Raw genomic sequence first — 18596 nt, 5'->3', positions numbered from 1 at the left:
TGGTATGCTCAAGGGACAGTTTATTTTTACTGGCTGGGCAGATCAAATATTCTTTCCTTTCCCCTGGAAGACTCCCATCCTTTTGTATTGACTAGCAAAGGGTAACAGCTGCATTCACCAGCAAAGCTGGTCTTTTAAGTTTAGGGTCCTCGATATGAGGGACTCTCGGGGGGAGAAACAGAGTATTATTTAAATGCATGCTTTCATAGTAAGATGTATTATTTGATAGTATGCAAAGATGTGTCATTTGACTTCTGTTTCTGTGGTTTCTTTGCTGTCTGTTGAAGCGGAGTTTAGGCATAGATGAATATAAGATGGAGGCAGAGGGCATCGAGGCTTGTCATGGGATAAAGTGGAATACCTGACCCTTGGTTGCTGTGTCGGCTTCTGGATTAGCATCACTGCCACATGAGGATCGGGAAGGAGTTATTATCCTTAGGCTACATTGGCAGGGCCCACTAGAGTGTTCTTGCATTCTTCTGTAGGCGTTCTAGGCATGATAATTACATTTAGAAGTACTTGTTTTGGAAGAATTTAAAGTATTGACATGTAACTCAGTCTTTCCAGCTCTCTGATGTGCTCTCTCCTGTCTCATGTTAAACATGGGGTTTTGACCTTTTACTACAGGGCTTGATTTTGCTGTGGTTTTGGAGGGACCAATTGGTAGCTTGTGCTATGTGATGGCAAGAGATGGGGAAGGAAATGCAGTGTACCCCCTGTATCCTCACCTTATCTTTTCAGGGTGTAGCTTCCTATGAAGGGGAGTTTGATGGAGAATTCCCACTAGCACTCTAACCAGACCGGTTTCCCTGGACTTCCCCCTGCCAGGGCAGTTCTATTAAGCTCAGTGAAACACAAAGCCTAATTGGAAGGACCTACATTTTCTGCATTTCTTTTGAAAGGAGTGGGCAGAACAAGTATGTGCAAAGAAAATAATCGCCAGGTGAAAAATAAGGTTCGTTGCAGAAGATGACTGTTGGTACAGCTGTAGATGACCAGCATTTTTCATTATGAGCAGTTTATATTTTCTGTTTCTCATTATAGGAATTAAATTCCCTACATGAGTGTGAATGTGAAAAGAAGCATGGATGAAATAAAAATCTTTCAAACTCTATAAAAACTGCATAAATACCACCATCCAGAGCCAGACAAGGCTCCTTTCCTAATGAATGAAAATGAAAGCTTAGATTCTGTTACCAAGTCACTGGAATATGAGAGCAGAATCTAATCCAAACCCAAGCCAGTTGCCTAAAATAATAGACTGTATTACTCTGATTTTTTGACAGATAATTTCTCTGCCCATTTTTACTGCAGTAAGAATTTTCCTCTTGCAGGCACTGCCCAAAAGCCCCCAGTTCTTGGTGCAATCTAGAGAAGTCTTTCTGACAGAAGATTGCAGAATTTGGTCTTTGGCAGTAAAGCTAAGCTTTACTACATTTTGTAGTTACCATAGGAAAAATATTTTTAATATTTTGACAGCTTTAAAAACACATACTGGTGTGATTATTTTATGACACACATCTGTAATTGTGTGTGTGTGTATAGATAGATAGATAGATAGATAGATAGGTACATAGCTTTTAATAAAGAGAAAAGTTAGTTTTCCAAAATTATTTGGGGAACTTCAAAGTTATGGGTAACATGGAAGGATTTCCGAAGCGTAGTAGCCCTTGCGTAAAAGTGAATAAAATGAAAAATAAAAAGCAAAATGAAAGCATGCAAAAAGATAAACTGAAAGTCAAATGTTGAGATAGTAAAGTCCAAACTACTCTTCCTTTTTCTTAGAATACAGTCAAAATAGAGTTCACTCAGCAGTACAGATGGAGTTAATGAACACCTAATATTGGGTACATAATGACATTAGAAGCTGACAAGCGAAAAGCTGGACCTACAGATTTTGTAAACACTGTGCTTGTCAGTATACTTTTGCAACTATGCCAGCTCTAAGTGTCAAAACTTGCCTGACAAGTTTTATGAACACATAACTCAGATGATGACCAAACAATGAGATAAAGGGATGCTTCTGGAGGGGGAGAGCTGGACATAATACGTCTTGCAGTCGACTATTAAGTCTGAGACAGACACATTCTGTTCTCATAAACTGAAGCTCAGTACATCCCTAAAATAAATAGTTTTCAGATGAGTGATCACAAAGATAAGAGTAACAAAGCAAATCTGAAAGTTTAGTTTTCCTGTTTTGAAACCTGATTTTTTTTTTTAAATGTTCGTTGTCTTTTATGATGAATGCTGCAGCAGATCTAATGTTTTTAAAGAACAGCATCAAAAATGCATTTAGGGAATGTAAGTAAAGTATGTTTGGGGTTTTTTTAAATAGAAATAAGTGGAAAATGACTGATTCGATGCTCCTCCCATAGTTCAACAGCAGCTTTACAGTTGGCACCAGCAATTACTGTCTACAGAGTAATACCTGGGGAAAAAAAATGTAAGAATTTTTAAAACTAGTACTATCTTAGCAATAGCTTTAAGTCTTTCTGCCATATATTTGCACAATAGAATAGAAAAATTAACAAGTTGGAAAGTAATATTTTCTCATTGAGAAGATAGTATTTTCAAATAAATACGTATGTAACATAGTTCATAAAAAAATTCTTGCTGTTTAAATACTCTTGTGAATCTTCTGGCTTTAGCATCACTATTGACTGGCAATATAGTCATTATTCATTGGCAATAATCTGTCACTGAAAGCTTCCTTCTGCACATTTTTTCCCAAAATGCAGGACAAGCCTCAGACAGATCTTCGTCTTACTTCATTTACAGGAGTGAGAACTGAAGAAAGAATTCAAGAATGTGTTCTAAAAACCATAAAATAGTATTTGTAGAATAAAGTAAATCTCATTAATTTCACCTTCATGTCAAATGAAGATAGAATATAAAGAATGTAATAGCGGTGTCAGTGAAGTCTGCAGCAGTTCTTTCACTGACTTCAGTAAGGCCAGGATTTTACTCTGCTTTTATTTGGAGTTTCATAATCGACTCCGATATTGTGCTTCGTGTCTCAAATATTCACATTGTTCTATGTGGTAATGACTGTAAAGTTAGATCAAGATAGGAATTGCACTAAAATTAAGTGCTTACATTAGGGAATATAATTTAAATGTCATAAATGCATATTTTCAGTAAGTAGAATTTAATATGCAGCATTTCTTGTAACAGGTCACTCATTTGGAGAAGAAAATTAATCAGCTTTTGTGCAACAAATCCATTTGAAAACCAGTGTCTCCAGGGGTGTTGCATGTAGTTTCCAAGAACTGGGAAAAGGAATAGGATAGGAAAGGTACCACCTTTTCTTCATGAGTCTTTTCACTGTAATCCTCATTAACCTGTAAACTTGTCATTAATTCAGATGGAGAATAGTTTATTGTGTAACATGAGTTGAGAAATTATTTCTCCTGAATTTCTATAATGATTTTCCTGGGATGTGATTTAATTAGACATACATCGCTGTCTGACACTTCTTGTCCGCCAGACCATGATAAAATCCGACTAACTCCAGTGTATTATTTCTTTTAGGTAATGGACTTTTTAGAAGGACAGTAAATACTTTAATATAAGGTTTTGTTATGCCAGGATTCAGCAGCTTTGTAATGAGCTTTTGGGGATTTTCAAAAGGTTAACAAGATTTATATTGTGGGATGTTTTTGCATGAAGCTATGAATCACTCCATGATGGCTCTTATTACTTAGAAGCATATTTTTGAATATGCAGTTAAAAATATCACACTTGTTAAGTTCTAGGTTACAGACATTCTGGTTTAATTTTAACTTTTTTGTTTTAAACTTTAATGTTTTTAAAAGTGCTTTCAAAAAGAGCTATATAAATACAAAAGTCTCAAAAGGCAAGTAGTCTGTATAAAATTTTGTAATGTTTCATTTTTTTATGCAATTATCTAATAATATGTTGAGGTTTTTCTTTCCCATCATGGGGGGAAAAAAAAGGCTTTCTAAAGAGTGTTTTTCTTTGGGAGAAACATGAAGATCTTATGTGTTTCTAAAGGTGTTTAAGTTTGGTATTTACAACTCATGGATACCTTCTATATTTTCCACATAAGACACACATATTTTTCAAAAAATTTGGATCTGTTTAGATTTCACAAAGAATAGAGAAACCAAGCATGTATTTTTTTTACCTTTGCAACATCTGCTAGCCATTTTCTTAAGTGCGTTTCATTATGTTAGTGATGATATTTTTTCCTTTTCTATTTTTTTTTCAATAATCCATCAGTATACTTAGTCCCTTTCTGTAGTGACTTTATTTAAACCAGAGGCACTTCTTTTTGTTCAGTCATCCTTCTGATAGGAGCAGACTGCTGCGTTTGAAATTTTGAGTATCATTCTTACACTGTGTAATGCTGTGTTTCACTGCTGCCATCAGTTAGGAGTACATAGTGTTATCAATATAAAACATACTTGTTCATAACCTTTTAAAATAGTTCATTTAAAAGACACCAAAGGTCCCTGTGTTTTTTCTAAGTCTTCTCCACTAGCCTATAAAACAAAACACAACACTTTGCTGTGCTTGCCACGGGAGTTGCAGCCTGCCATTTTGTGGTCTTCACAAGCCTGACCACAGGCTGCTGCTCAGTTCTTCGGATGGCTGTATATCAGAGCAATGAACTTACACTACTTGTGCTTGATATACAGTTCTATATGTAGAGAGGACTGTAATTTTTTTTGTGACAAATGGAAAGCTGTTGATGAACTACAGGAAAGCTACTATCCAATCAGGTATTTTCCAGTTATTTCCATATAAACAAAATACCTTTTACATTCCCTAAATGCATTTCTGATGATGTTCTTTAAAAGCATCAGATTTGCTACAGCATTTATCATAAGAGAAGATGTTTAAGGAAGTGTTTAAATCTTGCAAAACATAAAGGCCAGACTTTCAGATCTGCTTTGTTACATACATGATCGCACGTCTGAAAACTACTTAGACCTGTACCAAGATTCAGATTATTTCAAGTTTTGAAGCATTTTCTCTTCACATCCCAGTTTGTCTGTCTTTCTGAAGAAGCTTTGACTGCATTATTTGGGCAAACCTTATTAGTTGCTGGGTTTTGTCTTCCACAAATTACATAATTGTCAAGCCTGCTAGTTTTAGTAGTCTTTTTTTTACCTGGCCATTGCTCAAACTTTGGTCTTTGAACAGGAGGTGTTATTTCAAGACATATGCAGATATCCCCAGGATGTGCTATTAATAAACAGTGGCCAAATATACTGTCCATTCCTCGTCGGAAGGGGTCGAAGGTCCAATGTGGGATTGAGGAAAGACCATGTGAATTGATTTGAAAGCTCATGGCAAAAGCAGTACTCAGAATCAGGATTTTACAAAACAGTGGTAGTGATTTGAAGTGATTTCCCAAATTGTTTCACACTAACTTACACATTTTTGAAGATCTATTTTATGGTATTTTGAGCCATAATCCGGAAATGGTGTTTTGGCTTCTCACTTTTATTGTAGTAGGTTCCCGGCATTAAAAGAATTACCTAGCATAATATGAAGAGAGTAAAAATCCGTTAACATTCTTATATTCACGCAAGGAGTGGTCTGCAAAATGGGTCCTGGAGAGGTGGATTGCTGCCTGTTGAGCATCGAATTAACCTTGGTTTTAAGATGGAGGTGGTTCTGCACATAAAGGAGAGACAGATACTGGAACTCCCTGCCAAAGGGTGTTGTGAATGCAAGGAGTGTACAAAAGGAGGCTGGGCTGTGCTTCAGAGAGATCCCTTGGGTGTTACTACAGTTCAGATAGGCTTCAGGGGCTCAGGCAATCCCTTGGGCTGACAGGAGCTGGGGATTGGGAGATTGTTGTTGGCAAGCTTTCATTATATGCTTGCTTTGTTCTTACTCTTTCCCGGGTATCCACTTATGGCTGCCGTTGGAGAACAGTAACCAGGCAAGCCCCGTGGTTTGAACAGAGCTTCTGTGCTCAGATATACCTTGTTCTCAGAAAAACTCTCTCCCCATGTGTTGTACAGAACTATGAGAGGGTCAAATGCATTTAGCATCTATCTGACTGTATTGGTTAATATCACCTTTCTAGTTCCATTGTGTATCCCGGTATCTTACTGCTTTTCCCCATATAGCTTTGGTCATTCCTTTCAGTATTTTTATTCTATCTGTATAGATATTATCTATATTATATCTATATTATCTGTATAACATAAGAGTCCATATTAGGCTACACAACTCCTGTTAGTTTCTCTTAAGGAGAGAGTTTCAGACAGCTCTTCACATACCAAAACCCTGGACCATTTGCTTCCCTGTGGTCAAAACCTGCCTCTGATTAACTTACAGAGGAGTTGTCACATTCTTCTGGATATTCTTTTCCTCTGATTAATTTTTTTCTTATGTTTAGAAATTTGAGCATAATGTCAAGCCCAGGTTCTTGATGAGATAAGTATATGTGTAGTGTTACTTTAATAGTAAATAGAAATTCAACGTGTTTTTAAAAAGCGATTACACTGGTTCACACTGAGGAGCTCACTGAGGTACCTGTCGGCAAGAACAAGGATAAAGCGATTACACTGTATATTACAAGTTTCTTAATGTTACCTTTTCTTAGACATTAAAAACTCTTTACACAGTTCATTATAATATCTGCACATTCATCTTTCACGGTCATGTAATATTTGTCCAAAAGATTGTTTGAAAATATTGACATTTAATTTATATTGAAAGCCATATTCTAAAATATAATATTTAAATATTTTATAATATTGCCACTGTTAAAGCAAGTAACAGCACAACAGGCCTGGATTAAATAATCCTGTCACTGTTTGCTTCCATAAGCATACACATACACACACATGTTTTGGAAATACTGGAAACCACCTAGTGGTTTCAGCAGACATCACTAGTTCCACCTGCTAATTACAGTCCCTTTCTTTCATTGTATACTTTTTTTGTTACAGTCACTGTCGTTTTTACATTTTAGGAAAGGAATCATATGTTCTCAAAGGTTTTAGTTAGCACATTATATGAAAGCACGGTTTGCACATTTATAAAGAAGAATCTGGCTAGTCTGTATTAGCTGTGCTCCGTCCTGCTTATTCAAGGATCACACAAACCTAGTTTAGAAGTTGGGAGACTCCATTTTAAAGTGTTTCCATGTAAGAAGAAAATGCTATGGTGTTTTTTGGGAGAAAAGGAAAGGAAGAGAAAGATGAGAGGAGAAAAGGAGAGCAGAAGGAAGATAAAGGAAAAAAAATGAAATGCTGTGAACTGACTGCAACATTAGTGAGAAAAAATGAAACCTTAGCCTTGTCAGGCACAAATGCTTTTACCATTCACAGCACAAACACACATGGAAGCTTTACATGCTGTTACTTATAGTTACTTTCTGTGCTTGAAAATGCTTGTACAAAACATGGGTCAAGTTTTAATTTCGCTGGGGAAATGTCCTTTAATTGTAGTTTGCTTGCTTTGTTTTTCCTCAAGTCATTAGGTAAAAATCATCTAGTGTTATTGGACTGGGTCCATACAAAGCTAGGCTGCTTGATCAACCTACTCTGCACCCCTCAGTTCTAATCCTGATTACATTTGCCTTAGTTGATCCCTCTGAAGCCAGCCCACTTCAGTGTCCTTAGATGCTTGCATACTTCAATGTTTAAAAAAAAAAAAAAACAAAACAGTAAAGTGCTGTTGCCCTTGCTGCTCTGTTTTCAGTAAACTTTAAATATGAGAATGAGCAAAACTTAATAGAAGAATCACTTTAGTCAATCTTTTGTTTTGCAATCAAGTAAGGTAATGACAATTCAGAGACTGCTAATATATTCACCTACTGATACAAGCTGAAATTCTTACAGGCTGTGAGCTGTTTTTGGAATGTAAAATAACTTTTTGTTGTGAGAGGAAGTGTCTTTGTGACTGTAAAAATAGCAATCTTCTGACGTCCCAGAACTGTTGATTTACCTTTTGCCTTGAAACTGATAGACTGGTGCTGTGGGTGAAAAATAAATGTTTGTACTCCTTAAAAAAGTGTGAACAATGTAGTCTCTGAGGAGCAGGGACTGATTGCCTGCGTGGTCACACAGCAGCTTTCATCACCAGTGGATCTAGCTGTCAACTGCAGCTACTGCGGTATAAAGCAATAATGGTAATAACGGTAATACAAATGCCAGCCTTGGGTGTAACAGGGCAGATCCCGAGTTAGGAAAAATGGGTGCATCTCTCAGGGCACAGCAGGGAGGGTTTAATGCGGTGCCTCTAGGGTGGTTGTGGTGAGCGCAGGGAACAAGCAGTCTTTTCAGTGTGCTTTTTGGTCCGATGCTGTGCACCCTGAGTTTTTGTCAGGGTCAAAGTTCAGGATAGGTGCTTAGCTCATTCCAACAAGAAATTGGCTGGCTGGCTGCCACCTCCTGTCTTTCTGGAAGAAGGAAGTTATGACTCCCTTCTCTTGAGATGTAGTAAAGAATGGAGAGGCTTTTTGTATCTCTTCCTTTATCACTGTTGGCAGATACTAATAGAGAAAAGGAAAAAAAGCATATATCTGTTTGAGGTGAAAACAAAGTTATTGTTCTATTGTTTTTTATAGTCCGTTATATACTGCCATTCAGATAACACTTGCATACCTGAGAGCAGCCCAACCTTTACATTCACCCATTAGGAGTCTTTGTTTTGGCCTGCAGTAAACAATTTTTGAGGGATTCTCCTCATCTGTCCTTTTAGTTTGGCTTGATGGGCCCTTCATCTCCTAAAACTTTGCTGCTTCTGTAAAACAAACTCACCTTAAAGACACTCTGATGGGAACCTGAGGAAGTCTTTTGAACTGTTGACTGCTCAGATGCCAGTTATTGCTACGATATGCTGGGTTTATATCTCTGAAATTACTTGGTGATTCTTTTACTTATGTTGACAAGAAGAGCTCTAGGCCCTTCTTATTCGTCCCTCTTTACTCTGAAATGGGGCCTGTAGTTTTAGTTGTGATTCATCCCAGTAGGCTGTACTCCTTTCTGCCTTGATTATAGCCATTTCAACAGTAGCTAGAGGGAGAGAGAGATGCTTCTCTTACAATTAGGGAGCTCAGGCAAAAGTACATTATTATCCTTTATCAAGGGTTTTGGTTTGACAAAACCAAGAGCAGATGCAGGAGATTTAAACTTCATTCTCTGTTGAAAAAAAAAAAAAAAAAAAAAAAAAACGAAAAGAGAAAAACTTTTGACAAATTCAAGCAAGATATGTTAAAACAAAAGTAATAGAGTAAATAACGTAGTCCTGTAGTGAAATTGTAATTTAACTTTTTTATAACCTTAATGGTAATTTCAGACGTATATATCTGCTGCACCACAGTATAGGAAGTCTAGGGGAAAGGGAGACAAATCATGAGACTTCCTCAGTGGTAGTTCCTTACAACTTAATCCCTGTTTGGCAAAATTTGAATTCAAAATGTCCCTGGTGACTGAATAGAATTTGTGAAATAAAATGGAAGCTTGTAGAATTAAATAAACTGTAGCTAACATATAGGAGTCAAAATAGAGAGACAAATTTCAGAGGTAACTAAAGGAAAAGAAAGGATAAAGCTGCTTGATGTTGGGTTAGCCTTTGTAAACTCTGCCTGGGAAAATTCCAGATGATGGAAGCTGTAATGGCATCAGTTTATTCTCATAGTTTAAGTGTGTCTAGAATCATATTTAAAAATCCTAAATATGCTTAGCAAACACAGAAATTGGAAAATACGTTTTCATTTTATCCTTTAAGTTAAGGAGGCCTTTAGACTTCCTTGCTAAAAAAATCTGTAAGCCTTGTGTGACATCCTCTCTGAATCCTTGTGTGACATCCTCTCTGAATCCTTGCAGAACAGAAGTTTTACTATTGCAACGAATGCGTGTTTTTTAATTAAAATTAGAAGTAAAGCAAATCCTCTTAGGCTAAAAGGCAGCAAAGATGGCCTTTAATATCAAAGATTAAAGTTGGGAAAAAGATGTGGAAATTTTTGCCTAAGAAGAATGAACAGCCTGCTTATGAATCACTGATGTCATTTCCAGGACTAATAGCAAGAACTGAGTAACTGAGCTTATAACTGACTTTTCTAAACAAGGTGGAGAATTATGTGGGGTCAGTGGTCTTCTCAAGAGATTCATAAAGCGTAGAAATATCTAGTTATGATTCAATTATAGAAATGCCAGATTTTACTCCTTATATCTATCTGTCTGTCTGTCTGTCTGTCTGTCTATCTATCTATCTATCTATCTAATCTATCTATCTGTCTCACATGCCTGACTCTCGCATTTGTATAAAGATGCAATATTATCCATGCAGGGAGATAACAAGAATGTGAGGGAAGACGAGGAAGAGGAGAGTAGCCTTGTGCTGAAGGGTATGTTGTCTGAGGTTACACAACGCCTGGTGGAAGGGTGGGTTATAGTGTACGGTTCCTCTCTGTGCCAAGGAGAGTGAAATAGACAAGTTCGGTTCAGATCTTACAGGGAAGTTCCGTGCAGCTCCCAGAGGGTCTTACCAGAACAATCCAGTCTGTCCCTCTCAACTTAAATTTATTAGGAAGTCTAGAAGACAGAAAAGCGTTCAAATTATGAAAAAAAAGTTTTATATTCTGTTCTTTTATTTTTTTAAAATTGCCTAGTATCTTCTGGGTTACTTTCACTATTCTATTTTAAATCTGATTATCCTCCTACAAGTGATATTCTCTTGCCACATTACCTGCATTTAGAGTTAATTTTTAATTCTACTAAGAAAACCAAGTCTGAACTAAGAGGAGATCTGTAAAGCCAGAAGTAGGTAAGTGCAAATTCTGTAGTTAACTCACCTGCCTTATGTATTGAAGTATGTGATGCCAGATAATTTCTTAGACAAATTCATGTTATTGATGTCCAGCTGAGATACAGTGAGTAGAAAGAATGGACTTTTAACTTCCAATATCAGGTGATCTTACAATCCCGGGAGAAAAAAACAGTATGCATTTACATTTAAAATTAAATAAGGTATTGAGGAAAGCTGCATGTATTTTGAGGATACCAGTATTTAATACTAACCATAGTTAAGTCTCATGAATATGTGCTATATTAGCAATGTTCCACTTAACAGAAGTCTTAAGACAAAATTTTCAGAAACGGCAATAGTATGATAGATCTGGTAACTGAAATCCAAAGTTATTTAAGAACATTTTTATTAGGAAATTACTGACTTGGTATGCACTTACTTACTAATACGTATATGAAAGATTTTTCTGAGTGAACTGTATGTAAAATTAACTCTTGGGTCCATTAAGATAGCAGAAGCTTACTATGATTAAGACCACAGCGGATATCAGTCACTGAATTTCTGGAATTTGCGATTTCCTATATGCAAGTTAGAAAGCTATTTTGTATATGAATTTTGATACATATAATATACAATAAAACAATTTTTAAAATGTGGAATATCATCTCTGATGTGTCATTTCTATAGCATTTAGTTTTGCTACCCAAAAATAGAATATGGGCTATATTTAGTTTTACAGATTTATCAACTAGTGATATCTCAGTGTCTTCTATATCAAAGAATAAATAAATAAATTTGCCTAACTATTATGACTAATTAGATCAAATCATGCAGCTTTAGTGTTGCTCATTATCTACACTGGACACAAATGTCCAAACTCCTGTGATAAAATTTGTGTCTCTGATACTCCACTGTGACCACAGCTAGAGAAAGGCAGTAGGTAGCAACAGCAGAACTGCTAAGCATGCCCACATAAGAATGTCACACTTAGGTAACAGAGTGTCCCTCAGGTCAGCCTACGATAAGAGCAAAGTCAAACAAGGCTGAATCCTTGATGTTTTGTGTTTTAAGTATCTGAAAATTGTTCTCGACCAGCCTCGACCTACAAGACCTCAAATGATCATATGAGCAAGGCAATAAATTGGTGGTAACTTGCCCTGAGGCCCGTGCTGTAGTTGTGATGTTGTGAAAGTTACAGCTGGTGTTAGCCTGTCCACATAGATCTACCTACTTGTTCAGGCTTCACAGACGGGAAAATTTTATATTTACCGAAGGGGAACTATGGTGGCTGAATGGGCATGGCTGAAAGGCTCTGTATCGTATCAGTGCGGTCAAGTGGAGATGCACGGGAATACCACGGCATCAGGAGAGCCGGGGAACCACTTGCTTTCCAAAACTCCACACCTGAGCAAGATTTTGGCGATGCCGACAGTTTGTAGCCCTGCAGTATTTGCCAAACATCCAGGACGTGGCCTCCTGTCATGGGACAGACTGATTCACCTTCCTGACAGAAATCAGAAATGGAATGTAGTGGGCATAGAGGAAAACCGTTTGTGTAGGAAAAGACACTCCAAAAATTATGATTTCCAGAGGAACGGACAGCAGCTTTCGCAGTGTCGACATGCTTCAACTTGGACTAGCACTGTTTTACAGCCAGGCCATACAAAAGCAAACTTTCAAGTACTGTCAAGTGCCCAGGAATACCAAAAAGAAGAAAAAAAGTTTAAAGGTAACTGACATTATTATGCAGAGCACAGCAAATGCTGTATTTAAACAAACAAACAAACCCAGGTTGTTGTATCTGTGTTTGTGGTCAGGAGTTTGGCCATTGGTAAAAGCATTGTTATGTGGGGGGTGTTTTCTTGTTACCATTTTTTTTTTATTTTAATTTTTTTTTCCCAACAGTGATTGTTGGAAATTTTCCAATTGTGATTTTTAGTATTCCTTTTTATTCAATTTAGTAGCTTTGTGTAGAGCTCTGATGAAAATGCCATGAGTACTTACTGGGGTTTTCTGTGTGATAACTAATATAAAATAGTATCTATTCCTTTATCCCTTTAAAAATTTGTCTCTATGGTCTTGATTAGCTGATCAAAAATATTTTCTGAACCTGGCCTTTTTAAATAAAGCATATCTTTGATACATTAAAAATGCAAAAGCAAACAAAAGCATTTTTTTACTACTTTCAGGATGTTCATCTCTCACCTGTGACTGTTGTTTGCCTTTTCTTCTTTCTTAACCATCCCCAAAGCTTCAGTAAGTGCACATACAGAACTGAAATAAATAGAACTTCTTGTTGTGAATATTCTTTGCCTCAGTAGTCAGGAAAATTAACTGGTTTCTTTCAGGTAGCCTTTTTTGTTCACATCAGTGCAGCATTGAAGGAATTCCTTTTAAGAATCACAGTTGCTTAGGTATTAGCACAAATTTAGTGTGAAAGTTATTTTTATTCCTTTTTAAAGTGGGATAAATAGTTCTTCATTGTTCTTTGCCTAAAAAATAATTGCTGCATATTGAGAGGGAGGGACTACAAGTTGTTTTCTTTTACTTAAGTCTTGCATCACTCCAGGAAGAAAGATTACAGTGTCAGGCAGGATATCACCTCATGAAAAAGTTAAACTGGTCTAAGTACCTGATTTCTTTAGATTTAGTTGCTCTTTACCTCAGAATGCCTCTTTGCTAACAGATGTCAGGTGTTGATCGCTTTAACGTCTTACTAAGGGCTGTCAGGAGGCTGCCAAACCCAGACAGTCCCACCCTAGAGTCTCTTAATTACGTTGTGTCAAACTACATTAGCTGGCTTTCTGCTGAGTTTTATTTTTGAACAAATGGAACTTTTTACGTTGAAGTTTTCATGTGGAGTTGGGGTAGGGGATGACTCAGAAGAGGTACATGTTTTAAGTGTTGGTGGTTACTTTCTCAAGAGATTAGCTGTGTAATTAACTGATGTCTGCTAACAGGGTCTTCCAATTACGAGATATGGGGAGACTTAACAAATTGGGTTGTCTGGGTCACAGGTCTATAATCACTCTTAGCAATATTTGCTGAGAGACCATCTTAAAACTTGTCAAACACTATTCAAGAATTTTGTTGGCCAGTTTGTTGGCAAAACCTCCCAAGGAGCAAATGCTTTCTGGCAAGACCGTGTGCTACCCACGTGTCACCAATTGTGCAAGGAACTCGTGCAAGAAAACAAGCATGACCCCTGGAAGAGTCTTGATCATGAAAGAGCAAGCGCCATTCTCTTTTAATCAAATTTATTCAAGGTGTCAAATATTTTCAGGGAGAACTGGATTTGTAGGGAATCTGAACATTTAAATATAAACTATGACATTCTTTGTTATCCAAACAGACTAATGAGCCTGAAGTGTTTCAATAAAAGGCACATCACACTGGCATTTTATGAGTCACATACAAATTTAGTGGCATGTCATAACCGAGGTACAGCGGGTTTTGTGAGAGAGGCAGTTCTAGAGAAGGAACTAAGTTAATACATGTTGAGAAAAGAGGTGTGCTGTTGTGTAAGATTTTCCTCAGGTTTAAACCAAGGGCAGCTAGTTTGAAGCTTGTTGCATCTGTTGCAAACCCAAAGACATGATTCTGTGCCAGAAAGCTTTAGCTCTTTTCCCTCAACTGTATCGCTTGCTATAATATAGATAGTGTAGACAAAGTGACAAATTTTAATGTCTTTTATTCCACTGAGACATACTCTGTCGAATGCTATTGCAACTTTACAGCACTAGAACTCCATAATTCTACATACTTTATTCACAAGTAGAGTTTTCAAAATAAGATAAATCCTATATAGAGTTAATTTTCTGTTCTTGTAAGTGCTCGGTGCTATTTTGGATTCTGATGTTTGAGCTTTTTCGTAGTTTAATCTATAACACTAAGGCCCATGAGGGTCAGAACTGATGTGATAGGTTGATACTTGGATTCCTCAAACAATAAGTTTGCATAGTCATATTTTTGAGGGCCCGTTTTGAGTCTCTGATCATAGTATGTAACGTGAATGAGTAAGGTTGTGCAAATGTATACATTAAAGAGAGGTGGTAACTCATGTGGGCACGGAGATAGCTGTATTTGACAAATGATGTGTGTTGCAAAAGCCACGTTAGTACTTCTGCTCAAGGTTCTTATAGTTTTCAGTATATTTTTTTATGATATGAAAAGATAGGGACTGTCTGGGATGTGCCCCATGTTATGTGGTGTGAGTCCTGAAAATGCAGATTTGTGTTCTTGAAGAGCAGTGTTCTAGGGTATTTTTCCCCTGTAACCTTCATCAGGGGTGGCTGAGAGAATGGAGGCAGCAAGAAAATCTATAAACAGGACATGTAACAGTTATTTTGTAACAGGTAAAAGTAAGTGTTATAAAACCGGGAGCTGGAAAACAGGCGTACATAACTGTTAAGAGTTTAGAAAGGTATGTTTAATCCTTGCAACTACATGTTCAAATGTGCAAACCTTTTTGACCAAATGCTGGATTTTTATTCATCTGTATGCATAAAGTGTGAACACAACCAACGTAAGATCCTTCTGTTTGCCCCGACTACTTTGAATGCTCTGCAATACTTCCCACATACTGACACTGCCCGAATTTTTTAGAAGCAGCGCACAGGGGCCCTGCCTGCAACACTGAGACAGCCAGGACTCTACACCAGGGGTGCACAGTTTGGAAACAGTCAGGAAAATATGACTTTCGTGGGTACTGCATCTGCACGTTCCCCCAGGTAATAGAGGTAGACAACAGGAGTGGATTGCGCTGAATGACACACTTTTTTTTGTGTGCCGGGGGTCTCGGTTGGTTGGGGTGTTCCGTCGGGAGGATGATCCACAGGAATACTGTCTTGTCTTGAAATTTCTGTGGGTTCATTTTGGTGGTTTTTTGTAACTGGGTTAAGTCACAAGAGAAGTGCAGCTTAATAGGGCATTTGATTGTTCATAATTGAAAGTTTTAGAGTTTTAAAAACAGGAGTTGATAAAGAGCGGCATGGTCTAGTCTAAGGCAGTCTCTCCTGCAGACATCTCCTTTGAGGCATTCTCGGCCTGACTTGTGCCACCCAGTGTAACATCACTGACTGCACTACATTTACTTCTAATTTACACCAGGGTGAGCGTTTCAAAACCTTTGCGGCATTCAAGACTCATGTTCTGCAAGTTAATTTCTACCTTTTTTAATACAATAAACTGATACCTCAGACTGTGAAGGCTTCAAACTTTGGATCCTCTTCTGCCACAGTATCAAAGTTTCTGTTTTATCACTGGCCTCTTTGCTCGCACCAGAGGTTTTATTCTGCTAGTGATTAATTTCCATGTGTTCGCATAATCATACCCTTGTGAACTAATAAAATTCCAAGTGCGATACTACATTGCTGAAGCCAATGAAAGCTCAACATGACATGATTTGAAGACTGTAATATTCAAGTCAGAATACAAGACAAAGAAAAGTTGTTAATATTATTTTCTACTCCACTTTCAGGCTTTTGATAAAGACTCCATCTGACTGTCTTCTATCAGATCATTTAATTCAAAGTGATACATGAAAGGGACCTGCAGGAGTGGACCCTGAGAGATTAAAATGAAAATATTTTAGGAATATTTCATTTTTAATAGGGGTGTTAAATCTTTGCGGTGTTTTTTGAACTGATTTGTTTCCAAGGGAACAACAATCTGCAGTGCTATAAACCTCTTTAATGTTAGCACATTAACAGGTAAGGAGCCCCCATTCCCTGGCAGTGTTTATAATTCTTCCCCCCCCCCCCCCCCCGAAAAGGCTCTCATCTGTTTTTCTCCTCATTCTTCACAGTTTCATGTAATTTAATTTCCTTGCAGTATGACAGTAATTCTGACAAAAGTAGTACATATGACACATTTCTAAGCATTATTGACATAGCAATAGAAAATAAAAAATGTTCAAGGGATTGGAAGAGAAAGTAAGTCATAGGCTGTGCCATGTCGAGATACCATATCCTCAGGTGCCATCCTGGCTGGGACGGCTCTGTCTACACACGGTCTCAATTCTGTTTAGTTTTTCAGTAACAAACCTAAATGAAATTGGGGAGAAAAGAAAATATGTAAGAATTTTGTCTCATCTAGCAAAACAAATACACATGGGGAAAAATTCCCACTAAGAATGTAAAGCCTAGTTCTCCAAAGCTTTTCTGGGTAGTCTAAAAGTATCTAGGTATTCTGCTCTGCTAACCTGTGAAGTACAACCTCCCCTCTGTGCAAGCCCTCACATAAATTCCTGTTAGCTGTACAGGAGATCATTTTGTGGTAAATGAACAACCCACGTATTGCACTTGTGGAATGTTTTCTTTCTGGGGAGTGTGGAGAAGTAAGCTTGGCAGGTTGTATGTGCTGCATTTGTATGTACTACACTATTACCAACCGATGACATAAATGGGAATGGTTTTGGGGTTTCTGTGTAAACTGCTATTGCAGAGTTTCTTAGGAAACGTGGGCATGTTTTTATGAAGTGATGAACATCTATCCATTCTTGAAAAATTGGATTTTACCGAAGACATGCTTTTTATCATAGCCAAAATCACTGCTTGTAAAAACTAGATCATGATCCTGACCTAAAATGAAAATTAACTTTCTTTGTGTGCTCTTTCACATTGTGTTTCGCAATGCTATTTGTTGAGTTAGACCTTTGGTAAAAACAGCATGGAGAATGAAGGTTCATTTGTGTTTTACTTCTGGGATTTCAGTAGCTATTTGTGCTCTTAATGAAGTAAGATGTTAAATTATCAGAGTTTTATCAGAATAAGTTAATTTTGGAAGCAACTCCATTGACTTCGGTAGAATTGATCTTGATAAGAGTTCATTTTGACTTAGAAAATGCATTATTATTTTCTGAGCAGGTTAGTAAGAAATGTGTGGTAAAGATGCTTCTTGTCTAGTTAGAGGGAAAAAAATTAAAAATCCAAGCATGAGCTTTAACTTTTCTGTTAGCCTGCACCTTAGATAGTAATTGGCAACGGTTCTTATTTAGATAGGTTAGTTATGGTTGTGTGTTGGAAGGGAGAATGTTTCCTTCTCGGCTCTTAGAGTGAAACATTAAACAATATCAGGTAGGGAGAGATACGTACATGTCATGCCCAGTTCTTACTTATTTCACTGAACTTTTGAGGACCCTTTAGGTGTATGTTCGTCAAGGTTGTTAGATGTCTACTTAAGATCCTAGATGAAAAGGTCCAACCTACGTGATAATTTTGGCAGCCGCGTAGATTGGTTAAAATGAGTGAAATAAGAAAACTGAGACCTCATTATCAAATCAGTAATAATTCTGCTTCCTAATAATAAGAACAGACATTAAAGAGGGATACCGTCTTGTTACTGACTTCACAAGTTTTTCCATATTTTAGCTGTGCTGTAAAGAAAAAACATGTCTAGTAAAAAACAAATAGCAGCTAATAGAAATAAAAAATAAAATAACTTCTTCTAGATCAAAAAGAATGGCTGGTTAAACAAGGTATATTAACCGTTTTGAGGTTTGGGGTGTGTTAAGCAATTGTAAGATCATATAGTTTTTGTTGTAGTGGCATTGACACATTCATAGCTCGTAGGTGAGCCAAAATGAGCAAAAAAACCCTCCTTACGCTACTCAGTCTGTTGTCGAAAAAGATACACTTCTAAAAGTACTTCATTACCAAAACATAAAAGATAATAAAGCAGAATAGCAAAGCAATTAGCTTATTGATAATATTTAAGCAGTGTTCTTTTTGCTGATTATATTATTTTGAAATTTCCCACCTGTTGAACTCAATAGAAATTACCTCCCCAAATCACTGAAGTTTAGAAAAGCTGCTTTCCCGTAAATGCATTAGCAGGCAGTGGGGAGGATTGTGTAC

General features: G+C 37.1%; 1 protein-coding gene across 9 annotated transcripts in view; it reads left to right on the top strand.

Moving 5' to 3' along the window:
* THRB (thyroid hormone receptor beta) overlaps positions 1 to 18596 on the top strand; it is a 177513-nt gene that overhangs the window by 125975 nt on the left and 32942 nt on the right. The window contains exon 1 of one of the 9 annotated variants that reach the window (XM_074575040.1): positions 11195 to 12469. The exons of the other annotated variants lie outside the window; for them this stretch is intronic. Within the exon in view, the coding sequence (XP_074431141.1) occupies positions 12022 to 12469 (448 nt within the window). The 5' untranslated portion in view covers positions 11195 to 12021. Of the gene's footprint in view, positions 1 to 11194; positions 12470 to 18596 lie in introns of those variants that run through there. 9 annotated transcript variants of the gene reach the window in all.

The sequence above is a fragment of the Larus michahellis genome, chromosome 2 (genome assembly GCF_964199755.1).
Source record: "Larus michahellis chromosome 2, bLarMic1.1, whole genome shotgun sequence".
NCBI classification, from domain to species: Eukaryota; Metazoa; Chordata; class Aves; order Charadriiformes; family Laridae; genus Larus; species Larus michahellis.
The sequence above is the reverse complement of the archived record's forward strand: the minus strand, read 5'-3'. Positions and strand labels throughout refer to the sequence as shown.